The 12,721-nt window shown below is 40.1% G+C and overlaps 1 protein-coding gene across 1 annotated transcript; it reads right to left on the reverse strand.

Moving 5' to 3' along the window:
* Nucleotides 1-788: 788 nt before the first annotated feature.
* On the reverse strand, nucleotides 789-12,447 carry PCID2 (PCI domain containing 2). Its single transcript, XM_026044296.1, has 14 exons — nucleotides 12,328-12,447; nucleotides 10,813-10,902; nucleotides 10,157-10,230; nucleotides 9,338-9,403; nucleotides 8,803-8,844; nucleotides 8,334-8,388; nucleotides 6,974-7,077; nucleotides 6,244-6,319; nucleotides 5,978-6,119; nucleotides 4,901-5,001; nucleotides 2,715-2,788; nucleotides 2,419-2,544; nucleotides 2,103-2,226; nucleotides 789-1,459 (listed from the first exon to the last, which is right to left on the reverse strand). Exons 1-14 carry the CDS (start codon nucleotides 12,361-12,363, stop codon nucleotides 1,370-1,372), a joined length of 1,200 nt encoding a protein of 399 aa, XP_025900081.1. The 5' UTR covers nucleotides 12,364-12,447; the 3' UTR covers nucleotides 789-1,369.
* Between the last annotated feature and the right edge of the window lie 274 nt (nucleotides 12,448-12,721).

Raw genomic sequence — 12,721 nt, forward strand, 5'->3', positions numbered from 1 at the left:
CACCCTCACAGGGAAGAAGTTCCTCCTCACCTGGAGATGGAACTGCCTGTGTTGCAGCTTGCACCCACGGAACCCAGGAACACCTGGGTGCAGCGCGTAGAGCAGTTTGACTCTCGGTCACAACACACAGGAAGGGAAGCTGCAATAATACTGTACATATTTAACTCCAGCTCACAGAAAGAAGCCCAAGATTCCCTCTCCTTCCTCTGCTGACACAGTACTGTGAAAAAAACATTATGTGAAAAACCTATTTAATAAAAAAAACAACAAAACTCTTAGTTTCTTATTACTGTCAATGTTTTAACTCAAAAAGCTTTGGAAGTTTGTTACAGACTTTTGTTTCTAAAAGGAAATAAGTTATTTCATTCTCTTCTGCTTCAACATATCCATATTCTTATTTCAGCACCCGCGCAATTATTATTTTGTATAGCCACAGGAATACCAGGCCTCTAAACACACACGTCAATGCAGGATTTAACCTTATATCACTGCATGTTCCCTTCGAAATCACGACAAAAGCCAACAAACAAGATACCAGCGTTACAGGCAAAGTTATGTGGTAATTTTTTTAAAAAAAAAAAAAGCAAGCAACCAAACAACAACAAAAAACCCACCACCACAAAACTTAAGGTAATGGAGCCTGTAGAGGAGACACTTAAAATCATGGACCCAGTGGCAGTCTTTTCTCCAGAAACAGAATAAAGTGGTGTAGAGATAAATTACTTGGCCATGCCCCTTTTTCATCATGATGCAAGTTAAACAAATTGCTTCAGGAATTACAAAAGAGAAAAAGGAGCCAYTTCTGAGCACCTCTAGTTAAACATCCAACATTTATTTACACTTACAGGTTTCAATGACACAGTAAAGCTCTTGGTGTCAAGCACAAAATCTCCAGTTGTTAGAGAGGGCCTGAAGAGAGTATTCAATATCAGCAAGTCATGAATACCATTATTGAAAAATAAAAAGAAAAAAAAATTAAAAAGAAAAACATTGTTTCCACCCAGAAGATGGGAGTAATATCCTTAGYACTAGAGCATAACACTTCTCTTTTCAGACAGATAAACGCAAAAACAAAAACATAAAGTACTTTCTATAAAGCTTTTAAACACTTCAGAAGGAATGTGGAATGCTCTTCTTTCRTTTCCTGGTGAGCCACTTCAAATGCTCTAGGAAGCCCGTGGAAGTCCTGGTTAAAAAGTSGGCGTTTCATTGCAATGCACTTTGCTACCTTGGCAGCCTTGGCCGTTCTGGGAAAGGAGCCACAAACAGTTCCTGGTATTCCAGCACTGGCCACGGACCAGGTCATTTACAGTGTTCGCTGGGTGGTTCGGAGCAGCTGAGAAGCACTTGCCTGGAGGAGACGCAAGGCTCAACACACCGTGGACAGCGGAGGGAATGGGTTTTGCTTACTGACCACCAGCTTTTGATGCTGATGAGATATATACCCCTTAATATGACCCTGGGAGGAGAAAAACAGAGGGTGTTACCATGGTTTCTGTATTTCAGCTGTCTTCAGACTGAATCCAAGCTGTGGGTGGTATACTCCATCATCACTGCACTGCTGTGCTTGTTTTCTATACCCATGCAAGCAAAACAGTTTCTAGTCAGTCTGCTCGCACGATAGGCAGGAAGTTGGAACCTTAACAATAAATGTGAACCAGTATCTCTGGTAGAGTGAGAGCCTCTTGCCAGGGCCCCCTTCTGGTCAGTTTACATCTCCTTGAGGGGGCAAAACTCAAGTGTTTTTAAGTTCACTCTTGCTCACTTTCAAACTATGGTTTAAATTAACTGTTACTCCCAATCTAATAAACGAAACTGCACATTTCTTTGTCCCACTCTCTGTTATCTTAGTTATGCTTCAGCATACCACAATGCTTCAGAAATCTGGTTCYTCAGAAAGAGGCAGCAACTAGAGTAATTCTCCATGTCAAATGAAAAACATTTGCCCTTTGGGCTCAAAGGAATAATAAGCTACCAAACACAAACACTTTAGATTTAGGTATATGGATCTAATATAATTCTGTAATAAACTTCCATTCTCTATAATCACTTTTACTGACTGCAGTTTGCAAGGAACAAAAAGCAAAGTGGGGAGCACGTACCATATATATTAGGTTAGCTAAAATGCACTGAACTTCATCAATATCAACATCATCCACTTGCATGAACTTCAGGGCAAACAGAAAGGCATCCAGAGACAGCTGATGGGTCTTGAGTAGTAAATATCTGGAGAAAAAGATAAAACAAAAATCACCGAAAAACTCTGGTTCTTAGTAAAATGGATTCTCTACAGTAAATTCAGTTTAAGTGGAAATTTGGTCTGTTAGAGAAAACTAGGGAATATACATACTTCCATCTCAGTCCTAGGTAAAACCACATTAAATCTGCCTTTGCAAAAATATAGCTTGCTAGGCTTACACTTTCTTGAAGAGATTTCTGTAGGTGATGATTTTCAGCTTTTCCAGAATAAGGAAAATTCCACATCGAATGAAGAAGGTCTCATGCTTTGTCAGAGCTTCATTCAACAGGAGAAGGTTGCCTTCACTGTAAGGATGGAAGAAATAAAAACATGAGAAGGTCTGATCCTTCTGACAAAAGGAAGAAAGTCTGAATTGGTAGGAATAATCCCCCCCCCTCAGTCATCCCAAATAAAAATATTTATGTAACATTTTTTGAACTAACAAATACGATACAATAAAATAAAGACCCCATACCTCACAGCCTTTGTTACTTCAGCAAACTGCATAAGGTCATACTTTTTTAAGAGCTGAATTGTTGGCATATGGCCCTGAAAAATAAACCGTTTCCAAGTTTTCCAGAGTCAAGTCAAAGGTATTTTAAGTAAAAATTAAAAAACATTTGTCGGAGAAACAGAAATGTTCAACTACATTTCCTTTGCTATAGAACAAGAGATAAATAAAAGTATTTTGTAAGACACAAACACCCTGTAACATAGCTTGTGATAACTACCTGTATATCATGGTTCAGGGAGTCTCTTAGAATTTCTAGCTATTGGGGAACAGTTCTCAAATTTGTAAATGAAGATCCTGTGACACAGGCCTAKGTTGTTGCAAACTGTATGCTATGATTGTATGATCTAATTAGCAAACTCCCAGAACTACTAATCCCACAAGCAGCACTTCAGCGCAGCTCAGTGCTAGCTCTGTCTGTACCAGGTTTCTTTTCACTATGGCTCCATATGGATGTACAAATGTCCCTTCTTAAAAGACAATTCAAAGAAAAATAAAAAGTTCTCAGCGTTACATCAGGTAAGACTTTGAATCTTGTGCATTATCAGAAAGAAACTTATTTCCCCCCCCCTCCTGCATGTACAGCAGAGATGATATTGCACATGGACTTGGTCAGATGTTACATTTAGTTACCACTATTAACCACAGAAGCATTCGGTGACCCTGTCATCATCCTGTGTTGTGGGTAACCCCTTCTCCTGGCTGGGGGATTACTGAGAGCAGAACTCAGCAGCTCAGCCACATGTCTACTGAGAGCTGCTAGGAATAAGACAAGAAAACAAAACAAAAACCCCCAAAACCCACCACGACCAAGAACACTCAAGCTATTTTAGTATGTTCATGGTAATGTTCGGCCACTGATTAAAAAAATGAATTCTTCAGGACCTTCACCTGGTTTCTTTAGGGCCTCTTGCACACTACAACTGCTCCACAAGAGCCCTGGGGTCTCTGAAAGACCCACCGCCCCGAGGCAGCCGCTGAAAGGGGGAAAACTTTATAGCAAGTCTGTTACTTTTGCTTTGTCAACCCTATCACTGCTTGATCTGAAAACAACTAGTAAGAATGACAATAAATACAAATGAAACACAGCATCTAATCATCCCTACGCTCTCCCTTTCCCCACGAGAGGTTTCTGTCATCAAAAAGGAGCTGCAGAGTAATAACCAACATGAAACTGCAAGGGGCTGAATAGGGAGCGCAGAAGGGAAAAGGGAGAACTGTCACAAACAGGTTGGGGCAAAAGTGGAAGAAGGGAACTCTCACAGGGGATCATAAATGCATTAACCATGTGAGCAGGATCACTTTTGTAATAGGGCCAGGAATAGAAAACACTCCAGAATTTTGTTCTTGGCCCCTCAGTTACACTGAATAAAATTTGTATAGTCACAGTAACTCAGGGAACTCAAACAGTGGATGGAGGACAGGAATAAGCAGCAGAGATGCATTTAGTTCTATTTATATACATTAATGTTATTTATATACATTAATAGAACTAAATGCATATATATATCTAAAACGATCAAATGGTAAATCAGACCTCATTGATCCATTTAGTGATCAAAACCAAAATGCTCCACTTGGTGACACTTCCGACATGCCTGAAGCAGGTAGATGCACAAGTTGCCATCGGCAAGCCCTAAGCTGGAAAAGCCAAGGCCAGGAGTCCTTTATTTCCTGCGGCTGATCTGCTCYGACAGTCTTCAGCAAACTACCCGCATAGCCTCTCTACTCCCCTCTGGTGACAGGGATAGATTTGTCCTAGTGAATCCACGTATTTTCCTGGCCCACATGTGCACAGCTGACCACAAGGCAGGCGCTCAGCAACATTAGCTACACATCAGCTGAGCTCTTCTAACTTTAAGCTGCTTGAAGGAGCATTTGTTTCTATTAAATAGGTAACTTCAGGTTCTACTTTTGAGAGAGCTCAAAGAAAGATGGGGAAAATATTTAGGGTTTCCCCTGTTTTCTACATTTACATGCGTAATGACAGGGCAACACTGTTTCCAGCTGTACAAATCTATGTATGATGACTTATGTGGGACAGGCAGAGAGAGCTCTGAATATCAATGTGGGAAAAACAAAACTATGCTGATACCCAGCATGTCTCATCTGCCCCTCTAAATTCATTTGGAAGAGTAACATCTACTCACCAACAGCATTTTTACAGGCAGCAGGTAAATCAAAATCATTCTCTTGTTTTTCTGGCTTGAGCGGTGACAGTGCTCGAAGGCAAACGACAGGTACTCTTCAGCTGCAGACACAAATAAAAACACCGAGTCAACAGCAAAACTGATTAAAACTACAAGGCAAATTCTGTGCTTCATGTCTGTCTCCAGGCTGCACCCATGACATTTTGAATGATGTAAGAAGGAATCAAATCAAAATAGGTCAGGAAAATACACACAAAAAATGTACCTTCAGAAACAAAAAATGTCTATGTCTAGAGGCCAAAGGTAACAGTTACAAATGAAATTGGAATTACCAGCTCAAGTCAGTAACATTACTGAGTGGTGGTGCTACTACAGGACAGGAGGAATCTCACAAAGCTCTGATGAAACAAAGAGTCTCCAAATGCACAAATCAGGTTCTCCAGGGCATGTGAGCAGCCTGTGATTGATGCTCACTTCTACTGATAATGCAGAAGTGTGCCAGCATGTACAGCACAGGACTGTGAAAAGCCTGTATCAGTTTTCACTGAGACCAAGACGACAGGGCTAACAGGCGACAGAAACTGCTTAGGGAACAAAACCAGCTCCAGAACCTTTTCTTTTAAACTAGTGGCTTGTTTGGGCACTGGCTCTAATCACACAGTACACTTTGCTGAAGGTTTCCTACCTGACATAGAGCAACTTCAAGAGGAAAAGGAAGTTGTAAAGCCTCCTTTGTAAGACCCTTTACAAACATAGCCTGTTGATGCTCACCCAGAAGATAACTATTTTATTATGCATACACACAGTGTATTTAGGAGGACTACAGGGCAATTTATAGACAGCAACATTTAGCAACAGGGCTTATACTACGATTAGAAGTGTCACATAGATAAGTCACCTCAKATCTGACAGCCTATGGGTCCCTGGATCATGCAACGTGATTTTGCTTTGGTCAGTAAAAACAAACAAACAAAAACCCCACAACTGCACCTTTTGTAGAAGTTTTGATTCAAAGGACATCAAGCACATTTCACATCTAGGAGTGAGAGTTCAAAGCTTGCTAGGGACCCACAGTACCTTGCTTAAAGTCACTGTCAAACATCGCTTTGCGTCCAACGTAGTATCTGTACGTCACCCTCTGTGCCATACTGTACTCATCCTTCAGATTGGAGCTGTCGATTGCTCTAATTAAGGGCTTACATAAGTGAAGCTTGTTGATCTGTTAAAAAAGTTAACTGTATTTTACTCGGAGGGTAAATAATAAAGAGGGGTGAATTTGACTTAGAATATTGAATAATAGTAATAATAATCGTAATAAAAAAGCATACTAGACTTGAACCTACCTTAAAATAAATTTTAAACAGCTGATTCACGAGAAACAACATGCCCCACTTTTTGGAATCTTCGATGCCTGCTCGCCTGTCGTAAGAAAAAAAACAAAGTAAGAAATAAAATCTAAGTTTCTTACAATGTTCAKTCCCTCTACAGCCACGTTATGGATGTTTTAGGGTAAGAATACGACTGAAAATAAAAAACAATGCCAAATTTCTGGTCTTAGACCATACCAGCACTGCCAAATCAATGTTTGTCCCAACCCCCATCCTGAAGGCAGCTCTGCTGCCTTCCTTCTCAAAATGGCAGATGCCAAGCAAGATGGTATCACTCATGTGCAGCAAGTTCCTGACTCCAACTGTAACAAATACACTGGCATAACCGTCGTTTCCAGTATTCAAGGGGAAGAAGAATGAAAAAAAAAAGCTTTTTCTCCACTTGAGAAGTATTAAAACTGCTAAGAGCAGAAAGCAAAGAATCATCATCTTCCAGCCTAACTGAAAGGGGGCAGAAAAAAAYGCTGCCAACTAGTGAGGCACAAAAGGGTTAATCATCTTTCCTGACAGATAAGAACCTAATCAATCCCTCCCAATAATATACTTTAGCGTTATCAAACTTCAAGGGATGCCTCCCCAGCTATGGTTAATAGTGAAAGGAGAATAGACTAAAAGTGGGAGGAAAYAGTTCATTAAGTTCTTAACAATTCAATAGTGCGGACTGTAGAGCGGGTCTGTCACTCACGTGTCACTGGCACAGACTCGAAAACAGCTCATCAGCAACTCTGCTGCTTTTTCCAACATGTCACCAACTTTGCTTTTCCCCTTCTTCACCAGCTGTTGATCTGCCTGTCATTGCATGGCAAGAAACAACGTGTAATTSGACATCGTGGTTCACAGGATTATAAAGAGTTTAGTTCCCTACTACAGCATTTGGCAAAGCACAACAGATTCGTCATGCCCGTGTGCCTTCCGTTCCCCAAAGCCTGAAAGACACTCAAGTTTACAGAACAAAAGTAACTGAAAGCAAATAACTAAAACAATTAGAGGCTTCTAAGCAGCTTGCAACAAACTGAATACACAGAAAGACAATCAGAATGTTGCAAATAACCCCTAGCACCATCAGCTCCAGCACCATTATGATTAATACAGTACTGAGACACCTACATTCAGAATCACATTACAGCTAAATTGGAGCATTAATCCTAACTCAAGCTTTCAAAGAGCAAGGGTCAAGCAAAAAAAAAAAAAAAGACTGTCTTTTAAGTAAGAACAAAGTAATGTTTTTTGAAATACAAATATAAGTTACAGAATTTATGATTTAGTTTCTCTCTGCAGTCTGGAAATTTTTAAGTCTGCAGTCTGGATTTTTAAGCAAAGCAAAAAGACAAAAAAGACAAAATCAAACAAAATCAAAAGTCCACACATTTACCAGCAATTGCACATGACTAGGACATGACATATTCAGGGGAAAAAAAAAAGCCTATGTTGCAGACCCAAAAGAAAACAATGAGTTGGCAACACTGTTCATGTCAAGTGGGAAGSATCTCAGATCCCACGCACTAATTAACAGAGAACATAAACAATCAACAAGGATTAGAGGGAAAAAAAAAAAAACCCACCAAGACTGTGGATATTTGCTAATGTGCTTTCCAACAAGCTTCACTACAACACTGACCCTTGCTTTCATTTCCAGTAGGTGAAATGTAAGCAAAAGAAACAGAAATGCATCTTTTGAGTATACTGAAGTTGCTCAAATGCTTCYAGCATGACAGATCCCAAATACTCATTCCTTGTGAGTCTCAAAAATACAAATTTTCTGTGTCATTTGGCTACAGAATTGAGACTTATTACACAGCCTGGCTGTGCACAAGCACTTGTGTGTGCACGCACACACACACTTTCTCTATGCAAGTGTATGAATATACTCATTCACAAAACAACATATGAGTATGTTTAAGTGTGCCTATTTTTTAAGCAACAGCTTGAACAGTAGTGAACAAAATCAGGTTAATATGACAAGTATAAAATATTTCTACCAGAAATAATAGCTCCTAACGGATGAAATTAATCAGCTTCTTAATGTACAGTTCTGATCTACTTACATTGTTAGCAAAAATTCGAAGGTCAAGAGCTACAGCATACATAATAGGCAAAGCCCTAGAAAAATATAAATGTTCTACACTTAGAATGTGCACGGCATGCAATAAACAAGGCATGATGAACAAGCATCTTTTTCTTGCTAGCGGGTCACAAAACTAGAGAAATATATGGGAGTCTTAAAATCTGTCCTTTTTATTTAGAACGATTCTTTGTGAAAAATCAGGTCTTCAAGAACTCATCATTGTAAAAATCTGACAATGAAGGAGAACTCATTCAGAAGCCTTTTTACTATGGCTTCAACAGAGCAAAACAAAACAAACAGACAGAAAAACCACACCCAAACCAAAACAGCAGCAACAACAAATCCTGCTATCTTGTATGGAGATAAATAAAAGCTATAGGCATAGTTTTAGTTTGACTGCTAAGCTAGCGTAACAATGCAAGAGAGTCAACTCTTTACAATGTACTCACCAGTTYTCTTCTTTATGTGCCTGAAACGCACGCAGGAAAGATGTAACATGTATAGGAAAATGTAAAACGCTATGAAGTAAAGCAGAGATTTAAACTATAAACAGCAGAGATGCATCATGCTGAATATTATATGCTCTATAAAATGGCAGAAATCAGCAAAACGCCCTGTAATGAGAAGCCAAGAAGCAAAGGAAGGAACAGTAGCACTGCAATGCTCCACTCAGTGCTGCAGCAAAATAGTGAAAAGCACCCGTCACCGAAAGATAAAATAACATCTTTATCAGTAGCTTCTTTCCCAACTAAATAAATACAAACTAGGATGGAAATTAATAATTTGAGGGTCTCCTATTCTCTGTGAGAAGTTAATACTCTAATTTAGAGGCAAATGCCAGTTTTCCCACAGAAATTTGAAAGGCATAAAGTGTACCTGGATTCCCCTGCTGAAACACCTAAATGAAGGGTATTTGGAAGCAGAACACATTCCACCAAAACTGAAAAGGTGAAAGCCACRCACAGGATTTATGGAAAAGGATATTGGACAATGACTGTTTGGCATTTGTAGGCTTCTACAAAGTCATGGTTTCCAACAGCATAAGTGCACCTGTYGGAGAGAACATTAGTGCATCGAATGCATCCTAAACCTGAAACAAACATTTCTTTTTGCCTTTTAATAGATGTAGAGCTTTAGAGCCCACTTATCATAAAAAATAGAAATATTTTTGGGAGTATTCCTAACACAGTCACACAAGCCTGAGTCTGATAATTGTAAAAAATTGATCTAGTATATGAACAGTGATTTAYTTCTGTTGTCTGTACAGTATGAACCAAAACAAGCTAAGCCTTATTGAAACTGTCACTGAGGTTGGGACAGGAAAGAAAACATTTCCAAGACCTCTGAGACTGAATTAAAACAGAGTATCAAACATAGCATGGCATTTTTTTCCTCCAATAAAAACCTTGTATAATTATTTGAATTTTAAAGCTGTCTTAAGAGTACTTTTAGGAGCAAAATTCCTTCCTCCCTTCACCCCTTCCCCTCCCCASCAATTCTTTCTTTTCAATTTTTCTTATTTCATTTAGAATTCTTGTGCAACTAGTAAAAATTAAAGATGGAAAGAACAAGCACCAAATCCAAAGCTGTGTCAGAGGCCATGGAGAGATGAACAGCAAATGCAAAGAAGAACTGAAAAGAAGAAGGAGAGGTCCATTTCCTGCAATTCTAACACTGATTATAAGAGTAGCAAAAGAAAAAAATATATGTATGCCATTTAAAATAATTAAAACTTAAGGATATGCCTCCCTATGATTGCTGCACATCTCACAACTCACTTGTCCATTGCCAGTCCATCCTTACCTTAGGTGGGCTGCAAACATTTCATCATATGGTGGCTCCAGAACTTGCTGACACTTTTCTTCTGGAGATGGAAGCTAAGAATAGAATAAATTAATGAAACATTAAAAGAATACATGCTGGACCAGAAATAGAACTTCATTTAGGTATTTCATCACAGCATGCCTTCCCTATCTACAAAAACCTAACATTACTTTATACTACAACTCATGTTCAATATAATGTAACTGCTGGTGTCCACAGAACCAGATTAGAGTAAGTTTTAGTTAAAAACCACAAAGTACAAGCACTGCATCCTCAGGACCACTTGATTTCATCTTCACGTCCACTCCCACTGGGCCACTTAACTCACTGTTGGGACCTGGCCACAGGCAGCCTCCAAAGTGATGCCCATCCAGAACACAGTTCAAAGCAGAAGGGAAGAGAAGACAAAAAAAAGAAAAAAAAAACCTACCACCATCCATCCAGGAAAAGATGGAAACAAGACAGAAATCAGAATTCCAGGAAAAGAAAGGGGAGAAGAAACCTGCAAGGGGATCCTGCTCTGTCCCGTAAAGCAGATTTCTGAGGTTTTTACCCAGTGGAAAGGAACTCGTACAGGGAAACACTGAAGGCAAACAGGACCAAAACCGGATGGTCTCAGGATAACAAGTTCTTACTTGAAGCCTAGGATTGGCAACATGAGGATGCTTAAATGATACCAATTCTGCACAAAATTGTCCATCTCTGCTGTCRATGGCTTCTTGCACCTGCACAGGGGGAAAAAATAAAATAAAAAAAAAATCTATTCACGGCTAGGTTAATAAGTTAATGGGTACCTATGAAAGTCAACTTGTTATGACCATTCATCCATGTCAATAACCCCCAAACATGAGTTTTTAAAAWTTTAAAACTGAAAGAATTTGTATGGTAGTTTCAACACACAAATATATATAAATAATAATATACTCTCAGGAGAGAAGGTAGGGGTGTCTTTTCTTTTTTTAATACCTATACAATACAATCAAATTGGAGAAGCCCAAAATAAACTACATGGGTTTTACATTTGAAGACATCAGTTATGAAACAAATTAGAAGCAGCTTGTTTTTTCCTTTTTCTTGGCAGGTGGAGCATGAAATATATATTGGAGACATAAAAAAAATAATTGAGTATTGTCATCTGGGATGCTGCAGATGGAATTTGGTCCTGCCATTAATCATAATTTGCAAACAATAAGAAATTAATTCAATGCTTAATAACATAAACTAGTTGTAGAAGACTATGTTTTGACTCCTTCAAAACAAACATATTCTCTGAAATAGTTTAAGCAGTTGATTTTATATTTTCTTCCCTATTTAGCTACTTTCCATAACATTTTATCTACGCATTCAGGTTTCATTTCAGGCTTTCCATAAAGCTGTTTTTCTTTTCAAAGATATAAAAATATAAGGAGTAAAGCAAAGGAACTCTAACAATATTTAAAATTACTTTGACAGCATATACAGCAGGAAGAGTGGAAAGGCAGGATCATTGAGACTGTTAACTGGAAAAGATGCTGACTCTTCAGAGCAGAGCACTGTCCCAAGAGATCTCAGCTGCTTCACTTCTCAGACTGAACGCCAAACAACTACCCGATTATCTGCCCTTCACTCAATTGGCTTTATTGATTCTGGTTCAAGAAAGGAACATGGTAACAACRATGAGACTGCAATAACAATGACGAGGCTCTTTATATTGCAAAGAGAAGCAATGTAAGAGGTATAGCTTGACCCTGAGGATTCAGCCTGGCTGAAGATCTTTATGGCTCTGTTCCTGCCTCTCCATCCTCTTGCCACRCGCACCCTCTCTGCGTGTAAACTGGGGTTCTTCCTTAAATCCCTGCACACATACAATCCCACCACGCTAATTCTTATGCGCAAACAGCCTCGCTTGACGCCTTATCAGTGATGCCACATTTGACATATCAAGCCAAATACAAGATCATATTTCAGGGACACATCCTCAGCACGCAGCTGGAATACTTACCACACACTAAGCAAGTACATATATTTGCCACATTATGCTTTCTAGACAGGTTTTTTTTTTTTAAATAAAGTAAAAACACACTTTCAGGAAAAAAAAAAAAAAAGAATGTATCCCTGTATATTCTGATAGCACACACAAGAAACAACAACAACAAAAAAAGTCGGCTTACTTGTTGCAGATACTGGTTGATGGTGATATGCGCCATTAATTCAAAGGCAGGATGGGGAGGAGCCCCGGATCAATCGCAGCCGCTTCGCGCTCTGCAAAGCGAGAGGCGTTTAGAGCTCTGAGGAAGGAGAAGCGCCGCCCGGTCCGCCCGCACGCCTCGGCCCGGCTGCGAGGCGGAGCCCCGGCGGCCACGGGCCGCGCTCGCCTGTGCGGGCCGCAGCCCGCGCCCTAGAGCGCCCCTGCCGGTCCCGGTTCCCCGGTGCCGGTTCCCCGGTGCCGGGCCCCGCCGCCGCCATGTCCTGCCCTGCCCTGCCCGGCCCGGCCCGGCCCGGCCCGGCCCGGCCCGGCCTCACCGCAAGCACAGCCTCAAGCCATGGCACGACGCAGCACGACAC

The sequence above is a fragment of the Nothoprocta perdicaria genome, unplaced genomic scaffold (genome assembly GCF_003342845.1).
Source record: "Nothoprocta perdicaria isolate Ctin4 unplaced genomic scaffold, notPer1 scaffold_358, whole genome shotgun sequence".
Classification (NCBI taxonomy): Eukaryota; Metazoa; Chordata; class Aves; order Tinamiformes; family Tinamidae; genus Nothoprocta; species Nothoprocta perdicaria.